Consider the following 22927-nt stretch of genomic DNA (forward strand, 5'->3'; position numbering starts at 1 on the left):
GATGCCTGTTATGGAGGTTATAATGAAGAAATTCAAAGGAATGCAGCTAGAGAGATGAGAATAAGAAAAAAAGTTAGAAGGCCTGCAGTGTCCTCCTTTAAAAAGAAAAAAAAGGGGGGGCTCCTCCATTTTTAGAAGATCTTCCCTGCTCTGCCCTCAAATCAGAGAGATCCCAAGGACCCAAAGGACCTTATCACATTGATAAGGTGAAATCTAACACTGATATAATCTTACAGGATAACAAGGTTCCTGGGGATATAATGGAGAGAGCCAAAAGAGTGCTGCCAGGTAGAAAATGAAGTTAAAATCATAGTTGTGCTACTTACTACTCATTTAACATTGGGTCAGTCTCAATACTCTAAGTCTCAGATTTCTGATGTATAAAAATGAAAGATTTGGATTAGAAGATCTCAAAGGTCCCTTCCAGCTCTAAATCAATGATCCAAGAACAATACATTTCTGTAATCAGGTACCAAGGTCTTAGGTACCAAGAAAAGTTAAATACTTGGAGATGATCTCATGTCTGTGAATGGAAGGACTGTTTTCTAATGACCAGTTCAAATGTTTTCCTGAAGTTGCTCCTTTAATTTGGTAATTGTGCTATTTACATGTCTTATTTTTAAAGTTTCCATGTTGTACTCCAATTTCATATAGAAGTTGTCTATTTGCTTTCTATATGGCTACATCTTACTCAAGAGCTCATAGATGCTCAGAAGATATTCAGTCCCACCCTTTTATTTTATATATAAGGAAACTGAAGTCCAGAAAAATTAAGTGATTTATTTAAGGTCACATATGTGCATAAAAAGTGACAGAACTAGAATCAACACAGAACCAGAATTTGGAGGTTCATTACCTCCAAAGTCATTCCTCTTCATAGCATGACATTAACTCCTATTGAGCTTTTAATCAACCAAACTCATTTTTTTACTATTGGTTATTATATATTTTCTTCTTATGTCTTATATCTTCTACCTGGACAGTTGATTTTTTAAAATCTGTTTAACTAACATTAAATCAAATATCTTATTCTCCATGTAACCCATGACCTAATACCCCAAAATCTGGTTTACATAGATTAGATCCAATCTCAAATTCCCAATATCAAAAACTTTGATTTATTTTATCTTCCTCACTTAAGAGTTACCTTTAGTAAATCTCAGAATGTAACCCTTTGATCCAACAATACTATTACTAGGTTTGTGTCCCAAAGAGATAATAAAAAGGGGAGAGAGAAGGACTTACTTTTTTTTTTTAATTGTAGCAGCTCTCTTTGTGGTGACAAAATGTTGCAAATTGAGGAAATGCTTATCAACTGAGGAACGGCTGAACAAGTTGTAGCATATGAATATGATGGAATATTGTTGTGCTATTAAAAAAAGGTATATTTCAGAAAAAAAAAACTGAAAGATTAACATGAACTGAGACTGAAGGAAGTGAGCAGAACCAGGAGAACACTGTGCACAATAACAGCAACTTTGTGTGATGATCAACTATGATAGACTTAGCTTTTCTCAGCAATACAATAATCCAAGAGAATTCCAAAAGATTAGTAACAAAAAAATGCTATCCACACCCAGAAAAAGAAATATGGATACAAATTGAAGCATACTCTTGTCACTTTTTTTCCCATGATTTTTCCTTTTGTTTTGTTTCTCCTTTCACGATATGACTAAAGTAGAAATGTGTTTAACATGGTTGCACATGTGTAATCTATATCATATTGCTTGCCTTCTTGGAGAGGAGGGAGAAAAAGAAGAGAAAGGAAAAAAATTGGGAACTCAAAATCTTTTCAAAACTGTCCTTGGGGCAGCTAGGTGGTGCAGTGGATAGCGCACCAGCCCTGGAATCAGGAGTACCTGAGTTCAAATCCAGCCTCAAACACTTAACACTAACTGTGTGACTTTAAGAAAGACACTTAATCCCAATGGCTTCACCCCTCCAAAATTACTCCAAATTACAATCCCATGTAATTGGAAAGGATTAACATTAAAAAAAATAATAATAACCCAAAAGTACTTTAAGACTAAATTGCTCTGAGATACCACTACACACCTGTCAGACTGGCTAGAATAACAGGGAAAGATAATGAGGAATGTTGGAGGGGATGTGGGAAAACAGGGACACTGGTACATTGTTGGTGGAATTGTGAATACATCCAACCATCCTGGAGAGCAATTTGGAACTATGCTCAAAAAGTTATCAAACTGTGCATACCCTTTGATCCAGCAGTGTTACTACTGGGCTTATATCCCAAAGAGATCATAAAGAAGGGAAAGGGACCTGTATGTGCATGAATGTTTGTGGTAGCCCTCTATAGTGGCCAGAAACTGGAAACTGAGTGGATACCCATCAATTGGAGAATGGCTGAATAAACTGTGGTATATGAATATTATAGAATATTATTGTTCTGTAAGAAATGATCAACAGGATGATTTCAGAAAGGCCTGGAGAGACTTGCATGAACTCATGCTGAGTGAAATGAGCAGAACCAGGAGATCATTATATACGGCAACAAGAAGACTATAAGACAATCAGTTCTGATGGACCTGGACACCTTCAGCAATGAGATGAACCAAATCAGTTCCAATGAAGCAGTAATGAATTGAACTAACTACACCCAGCGAAAGAACTCTGGGAGATGACTAAGAACCATTACATTGAATTCCCGATCCCTCTATTTTTTTGTCTGCCTGCATTTTTGATTTCCTTCACAGGTTACTTGTAGACTATTTCAGAGTCCGATTCTTTTTATACAGCAAAATAACGGTTTGGTCATGTATACTTATTTTGTATTTAATTTATACTTTAATATATTTAACATCTAGGGGAGGGGGTGGGGGAAAGGAGGGGGAAAAATTTGAATAAAAGGTTTGGCAATTGTCAATGCTGTAAAATTACCCGTGCATATAACTTATAAATAAAAAGTTATTTTAAAAAAAGACTAAATCGCCATAAATGTGGATAAAAAACAGATAAAAGATTGATATAACCCATGAACAATCAATGCTATTCTCCCTCACAGTGATTTTCACCCTCCTTCATGGTCCTAAAATCTTCTTACTAGCAACTCATTATGATCTGCAGTTCCTTCAGAAAGGAAGCATATTTGCAACTGACAAGGAGACAAGCCCCCAACATTTCAGTAAGTTCTTGATTCATATGAGTCACCTATAATGAGTCCCGGGAACAAAAGAAACACTCAGATTTATGGTGCTACCCAAAGATATTTATACTCTCCCATCAGGAAATAAATTTAAGGATTGCTAGAGAGATTGTTACAAGTTACTCATCAGACTTCCATTGTTTAAATAACAACAGGTCAGGTCTTTTGTTTATTATGGCACAGATAATTCTCTGGCTCCTCCAAGACTGAGGGTCATATGTAGGTTCTTCTTTTTCCAAGAGGTTAGCATGGTCAAAAAAATCATTCTCAATATAAAATTAGGTCCCCAAATACTTGAACTTTGAGTAGCTATCAGGAAACTTCTCAATAGCCCAAGGAAATCTCTCTTCTCTCACTAAAGGGGTGAATTTCACAGTCACATTACCTAGGAATTCTCTCCCCTCCTCTAAGACAGTTGGCTAGGTTTCAGAAACTCTAACCTTTATTTACAGCTGCTCTCTCAGGTTAAACAAATCACTCTCTAAGACTGAAGTCAGGAACATGGGATCCAACTCTCGGGCTTTGTGGACAGGAGAGTACATGCAATTGCCATGTGCCTCTGCCCAAGGCAGACATTACTGACTATTGAAAGAAAGTTGTCTACCCCTAGAACACAAGTTCTTTCTTAGCTTTGCTGTGCTCTGGTCTTCCAAAAAGAAAAAAAAGGGGAAAGACCAAAGGGAAAAAAGAGGCTAGAATCTTCAAAGATTCATTCCCTTTTTAGACTTCAGAATACTGATGGGTATAGTAGCTAAATATGATAGTGAAGCACATCTCCCAATTCTTATCAAAGAGATGGTATACTATTGGTGTAGAATAAGGCATATGTTGTCAAGCATGGTTAAATATTAACTTATATTGCTTAATGTAATGTGTAACCAGCAAGGTTTATATAATAAGGAGATAGAGGGAGTATCATAGAGAACTTATTGCAATATTTTTAAAAGAGCATAAGTAATTTTTAAAAGAAAAAAACATTTTAAAAGAATTTTATAGGTCAGTAAAAAGGCACATCTTCTCCCATAAATAGTCTGTCTCACAAAAGTTCAATCCAATCAATTTATCTATAATCACTGAGTCCTAACTTTACTAGAAGTACCAAGAAACAGGTTTGCCGTCACTATAGGAAATCTAATCAAAAATCTAAAAAACTCAAGATACTGTAAATGTCTTCATTCCAAGTCTTTGGAAAACATGTTGAACAGGATAGGGTCAAAGATACAGCTCTGAGTCACACAAAAAAAGATCTCCTTCAACACTGATATCAGTCTATTAGTCACCATTCCTTGGATATGGCTGGTTGTTCAATCAATGATGAATCCATCTAATCGTATTATATAACCCTCATTTTTCCATCTTGTTTTCAAGAATATAATGTAAAGCTTTGCCAGAAGTTTTACTGAAACACAACTGTACTATTTCTAAAATATTTCCTTCAAATATCAGTGCAATAAATCTATTTTTTAAAAAAAAGTGGGGCAGCTAGATAGTATAGTGGATATAGCACCAGCCCTGAAGTCAGGAGAACCTGAGTTCAACTTTGACCTCAGACATTTAATACTTCTTAGATGTGTGACCCTGGGCAAGTCTCTTAACCACAAATGCCTCAGGAAAAAAAAAAGTGGATTAATGTGGCATAACTCTCAAGAATCTACAATAGAAGGAAGAAAAAGAAGAGAAAGGAGGAGGAGGAAAAATAGAAGGAAGAAGAACATGGTATGTAAGATAAGAAAAAATTATAGTACTCTAGGATACAATGCTGAGAGGATCTTGGATCATCTAATCCAACTTTCTTGTTTTAAAGAGGAAACTAAGGCTCAAAAATGTTAAGTGCCACATACGTACAAGATTAGAAGACTTCTGATTCAGGTCACCAAATTTAGGTCACCAAATTCCACCACATTAGGCTAAGGTCTAAAGAAGCAATACCTTTTGTAACTTCTAGTTTCTAAAAATCAATTTGTTAGAAGTCACTCGAGAATTTATCATATGTTCTACTTCTAGTGGAATAAAATTCCCAGAAAAGACTGGGAAATTTTAAATTCCCCATCATTTCTATATCTTGTCTCTGTACCAGTTTTGTGATCTGTTTTGTAAATGTATTATCCATGTCCTTCATCTGATCTGGAAGTCTATTGTATATTTCAACACTACTACTTGCTACTCTCTTCTATCCTCAGCCAAATGATCTACCATTATGCTTTCCTTTTGTTTCTAATTCATATTATTTTCAACATAGACATCTCATTTCACAAGTAGGATTATGAACACTATTTCTGACTATCTTGTAAACTACTGTGCTTTTCCTCCACAATTGCTATCTTTCTGTCCTTCAAAGTTTCTGATTCAACAGCCTTGTCCAGTATTTTTCTCTCTTCCCTCTCTTCCCTATTATTCCAGTTTAACATTCTCGTTAAGTGAGCAAGTCTCTAATTAAATACATTCTTCCCTATCCTCAAACAATACTCTGTGCTTCTAATCATACTTCAAACAGTGGCTCAATAAATTTGTCTTAGAAATAAAAAATTTTTTTGAGTTTTCAAGAAAAGGGAAATGAAAGGGTAGCATATTGCCATAGAGCATTTGTTGCCAATTAGAGCACTTGAACATCAACAGAAATTTTGAAGGGGTATAGAGAATCTGGGTTTGAATTCTATTTACTGTTTGACCTTAGATACATCACTTATTCTCTCTAAATCTCAGTCCCTATCTTTGTAAAAATTAAGGGATTGGACCCTAACATCTGTTCAAGTTCTAAAACTTCTGATCCTATGACTAGTGTGTACAATTCTTCCCCCTCCCTCACCTATATCCATCTCTCCTATATCTTAATGTGTAAATCCAAGTTGAGAGCAAATGCCGCAGCAGCTGAGAAAACTCCAGGCACCCTCAGGAAGGTTCCTACTGTTTCAGTTCAATGATGTGGACTTTTTCACTATTATAGTGAAAACAGTAAAAACATGAATGAGAATAAATGAAGAAAATGCTCTTTTATAATTTTAAGAATAAAAAGAATAGTTCTCATTTATAGACACTTTAAGGTTTAAAGCATATTTTTCCCTGAAAGTAGTGTATTACATCATTCTTTTCCACAGTCATAAATTAGAACAAACATGTTGCAAGTGTTCTTACACTGGGTCCATTGCTCTTTCCTCTATGCTACTACCTTTAAGCTGAGCCATAAGGATAGAATTGTATGTTTTCAGCATTTCCTCTGGCTTCCCTGAAGGGATTTATTACCTCAATTTCCTGAATAATTGTCTCTACTCTTTCAGGACATCCCAACAGAGAAGGATTATGATAGCTATCACTGCAATACAAGTAGTTCTCTTGTACTAATAAGTATAGTACAAGATCTCTTATCTCTTACCTGGGACTTGTAGCTACCCTATCCTGCCTTACTTACCCTGTCCACTAGTACCTTCCATACACAATTCATACTACAACCTGATTGGACTCAGAACATGAGCAGAAAGCACAAGAGAGATGCTTTTCCATGGAAAAACCTACAGTCTCACTCACAGACATGGTATACACATGATCCCTGATGGTCTAGTGGTTAGACATTAGTCTTTTCACTGCCTTTGCCTTAATCTTTGTCCCAGACAGAGAACCATTGTTGGAAACAACATGATGTAGTTATAAAAGACCACTGGGATAGGAATTAGGAGACATGTGTTCTTGTTTCAGGCTTTCCATTAATTCACTATGTGTTCAGTCAAATCATTTAACCTCCTTAGGACTTCAGCAGGCTAATCTGTAAATTAAGGATGTTAAACTAGATTATCCAAAAGGTTCTTTCCAACTTTAAAATTTTCTGAATCTAAAGTTAATTAGAAATGCAATCAGCTGATGGAAATATTAAAATTTTGCAGTTATCTGAGACATTCAACTTCTTTAATCAATATTCTTTTATAAAGAAAAGATGCTGTATGGTAAAGAATTTGAACATTCCCTTAGAGTCAATTATAATAGGATTTTACCTGTGTCTCTTTATATTTAAAAATGGTTCTAGGAAACTCCTCTCTTAAACCTATGTGTTTCTTGTCTCAAGCATCAAACTGGAGGCTTCCCAAGGACAAAGGCTATGGCTTCCCTCTCAGACTTTAATGGCAAAATTAATAGTAAAATCGGGCAACTATTATTCTCATTTCCCCTTTTTAACCCTATTCCTTAGTAATAACAAACCCTATTTGAGAAAGCAAGCAACAGGAATGAGGGTTGCGGGGAAAAACAGTTTACAGAGCCTGTTACAGAGCTTGTCTTCCCTCTCCCTGATCCTGTAAGCCCCCGCTTTTATAGTCCTTCTTCTCCGGACTTTCCTGTTTCTTCAATACCTCTTCCCCAATCTGATTTCCCCAATTCATACCCAGCTTCTTCCCTCCTTTATTCCTCCCCTTCCTCTCTCCCTCTTCCTTTCCTCCCCTTTCTCCTTCCTTTCCTTCTTCCAGGATAACCCCCTGCTAGCCTCCAAAACCTCTCTGCTTCTGCACTCACCAGCCCCTGGGCACAGCACAAAGAGCAGCAGCAGCAGCAAGAATAGTGAAGGTGGCAATTGGAGCCCAGACCAGAGCCAAGGCTGGGAGAGGGATAGGGACAGGGACTGGGAGAGAGGTAGAGCCTGGGAGAGGGGAAGGGACAGAAAGTGGGACAGAGATAAAGGTTTGGAGAGGGATAAGGGCTTGGAAACAGACAAAGACTGAGAAAGGGGCAACGGCTGTGAAAGAGGCTGCGAGAGGAACAGGGGCTGATTCAAAGGTAGCGACAGAGGCTGGGGAATAGGTAAGGGAAGGGGTTGGGGCTGGGAAAGGGGTTGGGGCTGAGAGAGAGGTTGGGAAAGAGGAAGGGAGTCCTGCTGAGAGAGAGATAAGTAGAGGGGTTGAGACTGGGAGAGCGGGTGAGAAAAAGGCAGGAAGAGGGGCTGTTCTTGGTGCTGAAGTGGGAAAAGGCCGCCGTTCTGCTCCATAACGAGAAAGACGAGATGAAGCAAGGATTTAGGCGTGTTTCCAGGATGTGAGAGGGGATGAGGCGAAGGGAAAGGGGCGGAGGAAAGGGGGCTCCAAGAATGGGAGGAGAAGGAGTCCCGGAATGGGGGGGAGGGCGATGTTTGAGGGTCCTAAAATGAGTGGATGTGAGCTGGAGTCCAAATTCTGATGCTGGGATTCCTCGATAAGGAAGTGGAGGATGGGTGAGGGGATGGAAAGGAGGGGGCGGGACCCTAGCATTAGGCTGCGGCGACCAGGGCCTGGGGTCCCAGGGCCGGGCCGGGCGCGGGGGCGGGGGCGGGGGCGGGGGCGGCTCTGAGCTGCAAGGCCAGGCCAAGCAGAGGCCCTCCACTCAACGTCATTCTGACGCCCCGCCTTCCACGGGCTCTATAGGCCTTGTAAAATAAAGCCCACCCCCTTGTCCGATCCCATTGGTCACACTCAGGGTCAGTTTGACCGGCCCCATTGGCCCCATACAGAGACTGCCCTCCGGCTCCTGAGACAGAACCTCATCTTCTTACCCGCCCCTTTTTGCCCCCCACTGGAAGAACGCTTCATGTACGTTCCACAGAATCTGACCCCACCACCACCACCACCAGTGAGACTGCTCCTCTCCCTCGTAGTGACAATCCTCAGGAGAGAAATATTCCCCGCCTGAAGGAAAAGCTAACTTCAGACCTTGGTTTCCCACAGCCCCTATTACTACATCCCCTCTTCCATCATTTCCTCCACTAACCCCTCTCCACATCCTCTACTAACCTTCTCCCTTAAGACCTTATCTCAAACCCCTCCTCGGCTAGCCTCCACAAGGTCCCTATTGACAGTCCTCTTATATCCCTTCTGCCAACTCCTCTCAAAGTTCTCATCTAGACACCTCATCTTCTAGTCTCCACCTCCCTCCCTACCTCGGGCCTCCACTGCCAGCTTTATCACTAGCTCCCCTTCCCCGATATTCCCAGCATCCCCATTCTGTCACCCTCTCAGGAACCAGTTCCCTAACAATTGGAATTGTTGTTGCTATGGAGTAGGGATTCTAGTTGCCTGGGTAATGGATCCTTCCATTACTGGTCTGGAAGTTTCTTTATAAATCCCGCCCCCTCAGATCTTAAAGGAAATCTTTAGTCCCTCCCCTCCCCCAAATTACTTTCATAGACCTGTCTTCCCTTGGTCGGCTCCCTACCCCAATTTTCTACCTAATCCTCTTACAGAGGACTTTATCCTTAATCCTGGCCCTCCAGTTTGGGCCTTTCTCCCTTCTCTTAGACCTCACCCTCTCCCAAAAAAACCTTTCCCTGGATCCCAGATCTACCCCCAGGATCAACTTCCCTTAATCCTGGAGATTTCCCTAATTTACTCACCCCAAATGCTAGGCTTTTTGTTAAGGGCTCTCACTTTTCATTACGCAGCCTCCAGCTTGCCCTTTCTGATCATCCCTCAAGTTTTTTGTTCTCAGAGTTCCAGGAGTGTATCTAAGGATCAGCTGTTACAAGTAAACTAAAGGTACAAAGCTTCCTATATGTCCCTTCATCTCTGTATTCTCTTTCTTCTTTTCCCCCTTATCTGCTCCAAATTATGTCCTTCCTGTCTTTCCATCATCTTCTGTCTTTGCTCCACAATTTACTCTATCCACCTACATCAAGGACCCTCTCACCTCTTCCCCCATCATATAAAGTCTTAACTATCTCCCATCACATCCATTCTTCATATTCTTTATTGTCCCTTATGTGTTACCTCCTCATTCTCCTGCCATTCTATCCAATTAGATCTCCATTCTCCCTTTATCATATCCCCATTTTCAACAGTCATCTCTTTTTCTGCCCCTCTCATTTCTGTTCATTTATCTTGCAGACCAGCAGACAAAAAGAATGAATCCTGCTCCCCAGAGTATTCTTAATTCTGGAAACCTAAAGATCTTTCAATCATGACAATAGTATATCTGTTTATTGGACCCAGTAAATCACATAGGCACATGTACAGATTTCTCCTTAAAAATAGGATATATATATATATATATATATATATATATATATCCATCAAATATAGGATGTATATCAAATACAAAAGGCTAAAACACAACTTGGTTATTTTGGAAAATTCCTAATTCTCCCCCAAAAAACCATATAATCTACCAGAAAATTCCTTTCTATGAGAAATTTTTGGTGATAAAAAATACTCACAAGCATACACATTCAAAGCTTCCATGGAAAAGGAGATTGAAGAGAATTACATCTTTCCAAGTAACATACTAAACTATTTATTATCTCTTAGACTTCCTATATTTGTTTAACTGTTTTTGATCACACTCTTCCCTATACCTAGAATGCTCTCTCCTCTCTTCCTTAACCCTCTTCCCCCATTCTTCCCTGTCTTTAAAATCAAACATAAATCTACCCTCACCCTTTCTTGGGAACAATCTTCCCACTTGGAACTCACATTGCACCTTCCTAATGCATTTATCCATTCGTTTGTATTATGGTTATTTGTATAAATGTCTTATCTATTTTACAAGGCTATAAACTTCAGGAGGCAGGATCTATGTTTAACTTAAACTTTGTATTTAACTACATACAAAGTGTTAAATATGTGCATTACCTTGAACTGAATTAATAGATCTTTCAATATGTCATCTTTCAGTAGTGTCCCAAAAAAAAAAATCTGTACAAGGTGAATATAACCCAACACTGACATTCAATTACCCTTCAAAGATATTGGATATTTCCTGAAATTTGTAGAGTGCTACTTGTCTTTTCATACTATAAATAGATCCATTAACCATTCCCTCTCACTAACCTACTGCAAAAGATTAATATTTTCTAATGATCCTTCTGAAACCCAACAATTCTTTGTTATCCTGAGATAAAAATATAATGCAACATCAACCTTGGGCCACAAAGGACCTTTACTAATGCCTCCAATATAATGATATGGTATAGTCTTGTCCTACTTTAGCAAGAGAAAACTACTTCTCCACCACTCAAATTGAGAATTTATTAAACTAATGCAGAGCAAAATCAGCAAAACCTGGAGAAAAATTTATACTATAAAAGAACATCGTACCAAAAAACCCTTAAAAACTAAGAACTCCGATCAATGTAAAGATCAACTAAGATTCCAGAGGGCTAACAATGAATCATTCTATTCACCTCCTTCCTGACAGAGAGGTGATGGATTCAAGATGCAGAATGAGTCACTTGCTTGTTTTGCTTGACTATGCTGTATATTATTTAACAAAGGTTTTGTTGTTTATTTCCAGTGGAGGAATGGGAGGAGGTCAGTGAGAGAGGAAATACATGACTGTTAGTTGAAAAATTATATGATTTTTAAAATGCTCAGAATTCCAGAAAATTAAATGACTATTTTCTTGGACCATTCCCTTTTCCCAAAATTATTATTCCTTTGGCCTATAAATTCAGCTCCACAATATCCTCCAGGTATATCCTATTCTTCCTTTGCTACCCTCTAATAAATACATACAACAGAAAATCATCTAAGTCTGCACCATTCTGAATACCTAGATGAGATAGAGAAAACAACTATAATTGCTCAATTAACTAGAAAGGCTGCTAACTAGAAGCTCAGACCTGGAACTTTGTCCCTATCCATGTACCTCATCCATTTCTGACATTCTATTGCTGACACTCTTCTTTAGAGAAAAAAAAAAAACTTGCATGTTTAATAGCACTTGACAGTTACAAAGCACTTTATATTCAATATCTCATTTGGTTCTTACAATCCCAATGTAAGGAAAGCAGGACAAAGGAGGAATTATTCTCATTTAGCAGATAAAGAAACTGAGACCCACAAGGATAAAGTGGCTTCCCCAAGTCACACAGCTAGTAGTAAGTGCTAGATTCCAGGTCTACAGATTTCAAGAGCAGTGTCCTAGCCCCAGTGCAATAAAGCCACTTCTGGTTTCCAAACCAGTATGTTTTTCTATAAGTTATTGACTGTCAGCATTATGAGGCTCAAACTACTTCCCTTTGCCAGAGGGTTCTAATTTCCTCTCTCTTGATAAATGATGCTGATGTTTTTAATAAAGTCATGCTCCCTCTTCAAATCCAACACCCCTTTTAATGGATGAGGAAACTTAGACCCAGAAAGGTAAAGTGATTCTTCGAAGTCACACAAGAAGTAGCAGCGTTGGATTTTGACCCCAAGTCCTCTTATTCCAAATTCGGTCTGCCTCTTTAATTGTATTACTATTTTGTTTGGAATGAATACTCCTTCTTTGGAATGAATACCTCTTCTGAACTTTCCTATTACTATCAAGGATATCATTATCCCCTCACCCAGGCTTGCAACCTAAGTGTCACCTTCAAATCCTCATTCTTACCCACCATAGCCAATTGGTTGCCAAGTCCTATAAATTTTACTTTCATAACACTGCTTGAATACATCCTTTTTCTTTTCTGACACTAATACACCCGGTATAAGTCCTCATAACCTCAGACCTAGATTATTGCATTAGTCTGCTGATTGGTCTCCCTGCCTCAAGTCATCCTCCATTGAACTATCAAATTAGTCTCCCTAAAGTTCAGTTATGACCATATCAATTCCCCATTCAAAGGCTCCTTATCACTTCCAGGATCAAATATAAAAGCTTTTGTTGGGCATTCAAAGCCCTTCATAGACCAATTCCTTCCATCTTTTTAGTTTTTCTTACATCTTACTCCTCTGCCCTTACCTCAGACATGTATTTTGAGTACTAACACTGGCTTCCTTAGTGTTCCTTCCATAACACAACTCCCATCTCCACATTCTGGACATTTACCTTGGCTCTTCTTCATGCCTGGAATAATCTTCCTCATCTCCCTCCTGGATTCCTTGGCTTCCCTCAAATTCCAGCTAAGATTCCATTTTTTTCTGAGAAGACTTTATTGATCCCTTTTACTACTATCTTCTTCCCTTTATTGATATTCTCCAATTTATCCTGAACAGCTTGTTTTCATATAACTGTTTGTATTAGACTGAACTCATTGGAAGAACCGACTGGTTTTTGTCTTTATCTCTAGGGCTTGGCACAGTGCCTGTCATGTAACAAGCACTTTGTTGTTATTGTTGTTGTTGTTGAATCTCTTTCAGTCATTTCCTTCTCCAGCTCATTTTACAAATGAGGAAACAGGAGCCAACAGGGTTAAATGATTTGCCCAGGATCACACAGCTAGTAAGTGTCTGAAGCCAGATTTGAAATCATGACCATGAGTCTTCTTGACTTCAAGCCCTAGAAACTCTTTCCACTGTGCCACTAGCTTGCCTAGTAGGCAGTTAGTAAATGCTTATCGTCTGATATTCTTAGCTTTTAATTGTTATCTTTTACTATGGTGACTAGATAGCTGAGTAGCTAATTCTAAAATAGTCCTTTCTACATTTCTTATACTCATTTAAGTAAAATAGTTTTTGGAGTCAGAAATTCCCAAAGTCAAAAATTCTGAAACTCTGTTTCATGTCATGTAATGGGAATTCTGTTTTCAAAAATTTCATGTTAGCTACATTTTCTGTCTAAAATATTCAATATGAAACTAAATTAATTAGATCTATAAGGAACTCCTGATAAGCAGTTTCCTCTACTAATATATATCATTCCTTTTTTTGAAATATGGTCTTACAATGTTGCTTCAGGCACTGATAGTTAAATGACTAACCCAAAGAAGCAGGACTTGAATCCAGATCAATTTCTAGTGAAGGCCATTTTTCTTTTCGCTGTCATACTGCCTCTCATGAAATTATGTATTAAAAATACCCAATTACAAAATTCTCCATAAAAAAATAAATAACAATGATAATGTCTAAGAAATTAATTAAGACAACTTTGAGGTGTCACTTCACTCTCAGATTGGCTAAGATTGGGTATTTAACAGGAAAAGATAATAATAAATGTTAAAGGTGGTTTAGGAAAATTGAAACAATAATATATTGTTGGTGGAGTTGTGAAATAACTAACCATTCTGGAGAGCAATTTGGAACTATGCCCAAAGGGCTATAAAACTTTGTGTTCCCTTTGATTCAGTAGTTTTACTACTGAGTCTATATCCCAAAGAGATAATTAAAAAGTAAAAAAAAAAATCTATATATGCAAAAATGTTTATAACAGCTCTTTTTGTAATGTCAAAGAGCTGGAAATTGAGTGGATGCCCATCAGCTGGGCAACGACTGAATAAATTATGGTATATGAAGGTAATGGAATATTTTACAAGAAATGATGAACAGGCTGATTTCAGAAAAGACTGGAAAGACTTACCTGAACTGATGCTGAGTGAAGTGATCAAAGCCAGGATAAAATTGTACACAGTAACAAGAAGATTATGTGATGATCAACTGTGATACACTTGGTTCTTCTCAGCAATGCAGTGATTCAAGGCAGTACTAATAGACTTGAGAAGAAAACTGCCAATCACATACAGAGAGAAACTGTAGAGACTGAATGTGGGGGGCAGCTAGGTGCTACAGTGAATAGAGCGCCAGCCCTGAAGTCAGGAGAATCTCAGTTCAAATGTGACCTCAGACACTAAACACTTCCTAGTTGTGTCATCCTGAGCAAGTTACTTAACTCCAATTGCCAGAGAGAGAGAGAGAGAGAGAGAGAGAATATGGATAGAAGCAGAGTATTTTCACCTTTTGTTTTCTTTCTCATGGTTTTTTTTTTTCCTTTTGGTCTGATTTTTCTTGCACCATATGACAAATATAGAGCTATATTTAGAAGGATTGTACATATTTTACCAATATGAGATTGCTTGCTCTCTTGGGAAGGGAGGTGGTGAAGGAAGGAGGGAGAAAAATTTGGAACATATAGTTTTTCAAAAATGAATGTTGAAAATTATCTTTACATGTATTTAGAAATATAAAATACTGTTGAGGAGGAAAAAAAAGAATAAAGAACAAATAGCTGAAGAAATGTTCAGTGCTTATGACTGAGCTGTGCCATGACAATATTAACAAAATTAATGTATATTTCTAGTGCTATACCAATTGAATTATTGAAGGGATACTTTATAGAATTTGATAAAGATAATAGCATATACACCCAGAGAAAGAACTCTGGGAGATGACTAAAAACCATTACACTGAATTCCCAATCCCTATATTTATGCCCACCTGCCTTTTTGATTTCCTTCATAAGCTAATTGTACAATATTTCAGAGTCTGATTCTTTTTGTACAGCAAAATAACAGTTTGGTCATGTATACTTATTGTGTATCTAATTTATATTTTAATATATTTAACATCTACTGATCATCCTGCCATCTGGGGGAGGGGGGAGGGGGTAAGAGGTGAAAAATTGGAACAAGAGGTTTGGCAATTGTTAATGCTGTAAGTTACCCATACATATAACCTGTAAATAAAAGGCTATTAAATAAAAAAAAATTTTAAAAGATAATAGCATAAATTTGGAAAAATAAAAAATCTAGAATATCAAAAGAAATTATGAAAATATTTATATACAAAGAGGGAATAGTACTCCTAGAACTCAAACTATATTATAAAGTAGCAGTTATCAGAACTTTCTGGTAATAAAGAATAAAGAAGTAAGTTAAAGGAACAGATTAGACAAGGCAAAATAATTTTAAAAATGTAACCCAATGACTTGGTGTTCAATAAAGTAGAAAAAATTAATTACTTAGGAAAGAACTCCCTATTTAATATCTCTAAAATTCTGTTTTGTTTAAAAAAAAAAACTCCTCCCTATTTGATTTTTTTAAAAAACTGATAGGAAAACCGTAAAGCAGTCTGGCAGAATTAGGCTTAAACCCAGTACCTCACAAAGCTATTCCACAATGCATTCTAAATGGATATGTGACTTTAATATTAAAGATCACACTATAAAAAAATTAAAAGAGAAGCAGGTCATAGGCCTCTCCTAGCTATGGATGGGAGATATATTCTTAATCAAACAAGAGAGAGAGACAATTACAACAGATAAAATCAATAATTTTAATTTTATGAAAAGGAAAGCTTTTGCACAAACAAAATTAATTTATCTAGGATAAGAGTTTTGGTATCCAAAATATGTAACAACTAGATAGATGGATAGATAGATGGACAGACAGATAAAATAAAAAACCAAAGGTCAAAGGTTATGAATAATTCTCAAAAGAAGAATTATAAATAATTAACAATTGTGAGGAAGAATTGTTCAAATCACTAGTAGTAGGAGATATAAACTTGAAGTTTTCCCTCATCCCTTGCAAATTGACAAAAATATTAAAATTAAGACTAGTCAATATCTGCAGGTTTGGAGAAGGCAGGGGACTAAGCTATTATGGGAAGACAGGTACTGCAGTGCATTGATCATGGTGGAGTATAAATCAGTACAACCATTTTGGAAACCATGCAGATAAAGTGACTAAAATGTCCATACTCTGTCCCAGAGATTCCATTATTAGGCTTATGATAAGAAAAAAGTCCTCCTATAAGCTTCTTGTGATAAGAAGAAATTATTCATATAAATATTTATTTCATATATATGAAAATTTGGGAGGGGGGCTTCATTTTCTCTGGTTTGCTCCAAAATTTCCCTAACTTGCCAGAATTATAATATAACCCTAGGTTACTCAAACTTGTATTTATGAGTTGTGTCAATATATGTCAAACCTGTAAGTATTACCTATTTGAAATCTCCCAGAAACACCTCTCTTAACTTTTATTATGCTAGGCTTTTAATTTTGTTCTTTTAAAAATATAATCATCAACCCTTCTAAAATAGGATGTTAAATCATTCACATTTTTTCTGCTTTTATTTTTCTTTTGCTTCTTTCTATTTATGTTGTTCTTTTGTGTGTGTCCAAACCTATGATCTCATTGTTATGAGACCTTTCTTTGCTAATGCAAATAAGCAATTTATCTTCAGATTGTATGAACAAGCCACAACCTTGCACTGGGACATTGAGAGTTTAAGTAATTTATCAATGATCACACAATCAGTAGGTATCAGAACAGGATTAACAGTTTCCTGTTTCTTGTATCTAGGGCCAGTTCTCAATACACTTGCCACCTTGACTCAAATGATTTCTAGACTGGACCAGACTCTAATTTTCTTTTATATAGTTAGTTTTAATTATATGTTTATTGTACATGATACAGCAAAATTACATAAATGTAATACTGCCAAAGAGTAGACATCCATTCCCGCATTCTTTACGTCCTTTCCATTTTCATAGCTATATATATTTGTTTGAACTTAAACCTATAACATGAACTTTCAACATCTAAATAAAATATTTCTTAATCCAAAGAAAATCTTACCTTTCATGATTGTTAATCCATCTCTCCTAGGCAATGTCTTTATAGCCAAGGATATTTGTATCTTTGCCCATGTAATTACTTTATGTCAATCTCACTTCTGATAGATGTGGCCTAATTTGCTGGAAGTTAATTCTAGTCCAAATGTAATTAGAACATAAAGCTGCTTTTCCCACATTCTCTCTTTGTTCTTCTGTCCCTTTCCCTCCCAGCAACTTGCCAGCCTTTGGTTTTTGGTCACTATTTATGCCTCATTGTCTGCTCTTTATGCTTATGGGCTTCACAAACTCTTCATATTTGTGCTTATTTTACCTTATCACTCATCTTCACTACTTTATCTCCCAATCCAAATCAACCATCCCCCAAACACAACTCTACTGGTTGAGATCTTTATCTTGTATTCACAGTCTGTTGTTTCCCATATGCCACCAGTGACAAAAAGGACTAACCAATCATTACCTTCTTTATCTTCCCAGAGTACTAGGTTGTATGTTTCCTAGAGAGCAACTGGACTTCCTAGTGAGCTCCCTCAAGAACTAGAGCTGCCTGTCTCCCTGATCTTTTACACTCCTCCTGCTTTTCATTCTCTGATCTTACTCCTAATCTCTTTATATCCCTGGTACTCCTGATTCCGATCCTCCAAACTCTACCTAATAAACCATATTTGCTTTTCTACCAACAGATGGAGGCTGATGAGGAAAAAAAACAGAAAGCCTCCACTTATGAGATTACCAGTTATGGGGCCTCTGCTCCTGAGTTCCCTACATCGATGGTGACCCCCATTCCTGAGGAGGTCCTCAATCTTGAGGAATCCATCTTCTTTGAGGAACCTATCACTGAAGCTCTCGGTGCAGAGATGCTAAGTAGATCTTCTATTTCTGAAGCCCATACCATTGAAAAGGAAGGAGAGGCCCACAATGCTGAAGATTTTAAGAGCCCAGCAGAGAAGCCACTCTCTGCAGGCCACTTCCTTCCAGTCAAATCCCCCAAAAATTTCACATCTAAAGACCAAGAGGAACAGTATGAAGAAGGCATCAGTGATGACCACATCCAAACAAACCATCAAAATGCCCGAGGAAAGAAGACAGTGAAGAAACCAACCTCACGTAATAACTGCTCCCCCAAAACCTCCCTCCACACCCCCAATCCCAGAACCTATTCTTTATCTCCAGGGCCCTCATCCACTTTCCCAAGCCCTTGCCCCAGAACCATCATTCACAGTCCTGAGACACATACTTTCCCTCCAAGATACTCTAGTCTCCATCCCAAAAGCGCTGTTCAAAACCTCAATTGTTCTTCTCCATCTCCACCTCCACCTTCATTCCTGTTCCTTCAGGTTAGAAGGACTTCACCTCCCAAATTATAAGGATTTCCTCCTGCCCACAGGTCATACTGCACCTCTCCTCCCAAATTATATAACCCCCCTTTTCAAATTAGATTCCCCATTTATCAGTTCTCCTTGGGAGAGTGCTTTTCCTACAGATTTATTTCCAGATTATACAATGCCTTCCTTATTCTCTTTAAGCCACTCCCTATTCTCTTTAAGCTCACATGCCCCTATAAGATTATATAATCTTCCTTGCCGCCACCACCTCCAAGTTAAATGGTCCCCTTCTTTTGAGCTCTATAACTCCTCTCTATTGGATACCAGTTGTTTTTTGTTTTGTTTTGTTTTGTTTATGTGGTCATTCTTTTTATTTTTTATTTTTATATTTATTATTTACTTTTAACATTTTTCTCCAATTAAATTTTGGGTTCCCGATTGTTTCTTCCATCCCATTCCTTCCCATTCCACTGAGAAGACAAATAATAAGATATCATTCAGTCATGTGATAATATGCATTTTCCATATTAGCCATATAACCAAAAATGAGAAAAAATTATACCTTAATTTGCATTTAGAGTTTATCAGTTCTTTCTCTAGGAGTGGATATCACTTTTTCCTTACAAGTCCTTTGTAACTGTCTTGGATCAGTGTATCAATCAGAGTATCTATGTCTTTCACAGTTAATCATTGCTACTTTGCTGGTATTGTGCACAATGATCTCCTGATTCTTCTCACTACATTTTGCATCAATCATATAGGTATTTCTCCTTTTAAAAAACACCCATGATTTTTATTATTTTAAAATATATTAGTTTTTTCCCAATTACATGTAAAATATTTAACATTAATTTTTTTTTATTTTGAGTTCCAAATTCTCTTTTTCTCTCTCTTCTCACCCTACTCATTGAAAAGGCAAGTAATTCGATAAAGGTTATACATGTGCAATCATGCAAAACATATTTCTATATGTGTCTACATTATAAAGGAAAAGCAGGTGCCCCCCCAAAAAAATTTTAAAAGTATGCTTCAATCTGCATTCAGACTCTATCATTCAGACTGCATCCATTTTCTTTCTCTGGAAGTGGAAGATAATGTGTTTTATCATGAGTCTTTTGGAATTGTCATAAATAATCATATTACTGAAAATGGCTAAGTGGGGTCATCAATATTGCTGTTACTATGTACAGTGTTCATTTGGTTCTGCTCAATTCACATTATATCAGTTCATATAAGTCCAGATTTTTCAGAAAATATTCTGCTCATCATTTCTTATAGCACAATAATATTCCATAATCATATGCTACAGCTTGTTCAGCCATTCCCCAGTTGATGGGCAATCTCTCAAAATTTCAATTCTTTGCCACCACAAAAAGAGCTGCTTTAAGTATTTTTGTACAAATAGTTTTTCTTACTTTTTAAATCTCTTTGGTATACAAACCTCATAAGGATATTGCTGAATCAGAGGTTAGCACATTTTTATAATCTTTTAAGCATAGTTCCAAATTGGTTGGATCAGTTCACCATTTCATCAGTAGTTCTTTAATTGCCAATTTTTCCACATCCTTTCCAATATTTGTCATTTTCTTTCTCTATCATATTGTTAATCTGATAGGTGTGAAGTAGTATGTCAAAGGTGCTTGAATTTATGTTTTTCTAATAGTGATTTAGAGCATTTTTACATAAGACTATAGAAAACTTTGATTTCTTCTTTGAAAATTTTCTGTTCATATCCTTTAACCATTTATCCATTGGAGAATGATTTGTATTCTTACAAATTTGACTCAGAGTTCATTTAAGAAATGAGGGCTTTATCAGAGATACTTGTTTTTTTTTTTTGTTTTGTTTTGTTTTTTTTTTTGTTTTTTTATTTAATAGCCTTTTATTTACAGGATATATACATGGGTAACTTTACAGCATTAACAATTGCCAAACCTCTTGTTCCAATTTTTCACCTCTTACCCCCCCACCCCCTCCCCTAAATGGCAGGATGACCAGTAGATGTTAAATATATTAAAATATAACTTAGATACACAATAAGTATACATGACCAAAACATTATTTTGCTGTACAAAAAGAATCAGACTTATCAGAGATACTTGTAAAGATTTTTTCCCAGATTTCTACTTTTCTTCTAATTTTGATTGCATTGGTTTTGTTTGTGTGAATTTTTTTTAATTTAACATAATCAAAATTATCCATTTTATATCTTGTAATGCTCTCTTATCTATCTATTGTTTCGTTTATAAATTCTTAACTTCTCCACAACTCTCACAGGTAAACTATTCTTTGCTCCCTTAATTTATGGTATCACCTCTTATATCTAAATCATTTATTCATTTTGACCTTATTTTAATATACAGTGTAAGACATTGCTCTATACCTAGTTGTTGCCCTACTGTTTTCCCACTTTCCCAACAGTTTTTGTCAGAGAGTGAGTTTCTGTCCCAAAACCTTGGGTCTATGAGTTTATCAAACACTAGAATACTGTGACTATTTTCTCCAGTATCTTATGTACTTAATCTCTTCACTGATTCTATTTCTTAGCCAATACCAGATTGTTATATGGTTACCACTTCATAATGTAATTTGAGATCTGATACAGTTAAGCTACCATCTTTCATAATTTTTTTTCATTGATTCCCTTGATATTCTTAACCTTAAATTCTTCCAGATTTTTCTAGCTCTATAAAACAATTGCTGGTAGTTTGATTGATATGGCAGTGAATAGGTAAATTCATGTAGGTGGAACTGTCATTTTTATTACATTAGCTTGGCCCACCCATGAGTAATTGATATTTTCCCAACTGTTTAGATCTAACTTTATTTGTGTGAAAAGAGTTTTGCAATTAGGTTAATATAGTTTCTGGGTTTGTCTTGGTAGGTAAAGTCCTAAGTATTTCATATTGTCTACAATTACTTTATATGGCATTCCTCTTCCTATTTCTTCTTTGAGCAACCTTTTTAAAGGACCACACTGCTCTCCTCCTAGCCTAAGAAAGAGGCTAGAAAAGGATTTTTTAAATTATCTACTTTACCTAACCCAACCCTGGTCTGCTTACCATGACAGGCAAAAATCCTACCTTGCAGTCAAAACAAGCAAAAAAAAAAAAAAAATACAAAAACTTTTGTGAAAATGAGTTGGTTCATCATTTGTATATGAATGTGTGCACACTTTTAGACAACACAAAATCCAGGAGACCTGAAAGATGAACAGTTTTGGTTATGAAAGAGCTAAGTAGGAATCCCATCCAAATAGCAGCCCTGAGTGAAACAAGGCTAGTAAATAAATACCAGCTTACTGAAGTTGGAGCTGGATATACCTTTTTTCATTGTATTTTTTTTAGAATGGCCACAGTAATGGAGAGTAGAGTGAAGCTAGCATAGGTTTTGCAACAAAAACTAATCTAGTCAACAAACTTATATGCCTCCCAAAAGGAGTGAATGACAGATTTATGACAATGTGATTGCTACTTACAGGAAAGCTGTGCATCAGTGCATATGCTGCCATGATAAAGCCTGATGAGGTCAAAGAAAAATATTATGAAGACTTGGAAACACTCATAATCAATGTGATGAAAGAGATAAGCTTATGATCCTAGATGACTTTAATAGAGAATAGCCACGAACTATCAAGAGATGGCAGAAAGTTCTGAAAAGAAATGGAGTCAGAAATGGCAGCACTTACTACTGAAGACTTATTTGTCTCATAACTTTCTCATAAATACTTAAAGTCATAAAACTTTGCGGATTAACCCTTGAAGCACTCATTGGTACTGAATAGACTTATGTTATTGTAAAGAGAAGAGATAGGATGGGTGATGAAAGCAACGGATGGCACAGTGTTGCATCAATCTGAAGACTTATCTTCTCCAAGATAAACATTTGCTTTCAGCAAAAGCAATGGCCCCAAGGCAAGACAACTACAAGAAAACTTAATGTCAACAAATTAGAGCACTTCTTCATGCCTGAACAGTTTGTTACTGACTTGGAGGGAAAGCTGAGCCAATACGCTGTTGCCAATTATACATTGGCAACAGTGAAGTAGAAAAGGAGTGGGCAGCTTTCAGACATTTGGTGTACAGCACATTTACTCTTCCAGGCCAGAATACTCACGCACATCAGGACTGGTTTGATGAAAATGATATAGAAATTCAGAAGCTGCTAAATACAAAATGAGAACTCCACAGGTTTTACCAAGAGGCAGCATTTAAT

General features: G+C 36.8%; 2 protein-coding genes across 12 annotated transcripts in view; one reads left to right on the top strand and one right to left on the bottom strand.

The window, feature by feature from the left end:
* TMEM8B (transmembrane protein 8B) overlaps nt 1–8594 on the bottom strand; it is a 76229-nt gene extending 67635 nt beyond the window's left edge. Inside the window, exon 1 of the mRNA XM_023497621.2 lies at nt 7664–8594. Coding sequence (XP_023353389.1) covers nt 7664–8132 — 469 coding nt within the window. The 5' untranslated portion in view covers nt 8133–8594. The remainder of the gene's footprint in view (nt 1–7663) is intronic.
* Nucleotides 8595–8623: 29 nt separating this feature from the next.
* FAM221B (family with sequence similarity 221 member B) overlaps nt 8624–22927 on the top strand; it is a 50927-nt gene continuing 36623 nt past the window's right edge. For 4 of the 11 annotated variants that reach the window (XM_031945339.1, XM_031945338.1, XM_031945344.1 and 1 more), the window contains exons 1-2: nt 9232–9651; nt 18071–18494. In XM_031945339.1, the coding sequence (XP_031801199.1) occupies nt 18071–18494 (424 nt within the window). In that variant the 5' untranslated portion in view covers nt 9232–9651. The other 7 variants (XM_031945340.1, XM_031945341.1, XM_031945345.1 and 4 more) reach the window with 5 other exon arrangements.

The sequence above is a fragment of the Sarcophilus harrisii genome, chromosome 1 (assembly GCF_902635505.1).
Source record: "Sarcophilus harrisii chromosome 1, mSarHar1.11, whole genome shotgun sequence".
Taxonomy (NCBI): domain Eukaryota; kingdom Metazoa; phylum Chordata; class Mammalia; order Dasyuromorphia; family Dasyuridae; genus Sarcophilus; species Sarcophilus harrisii.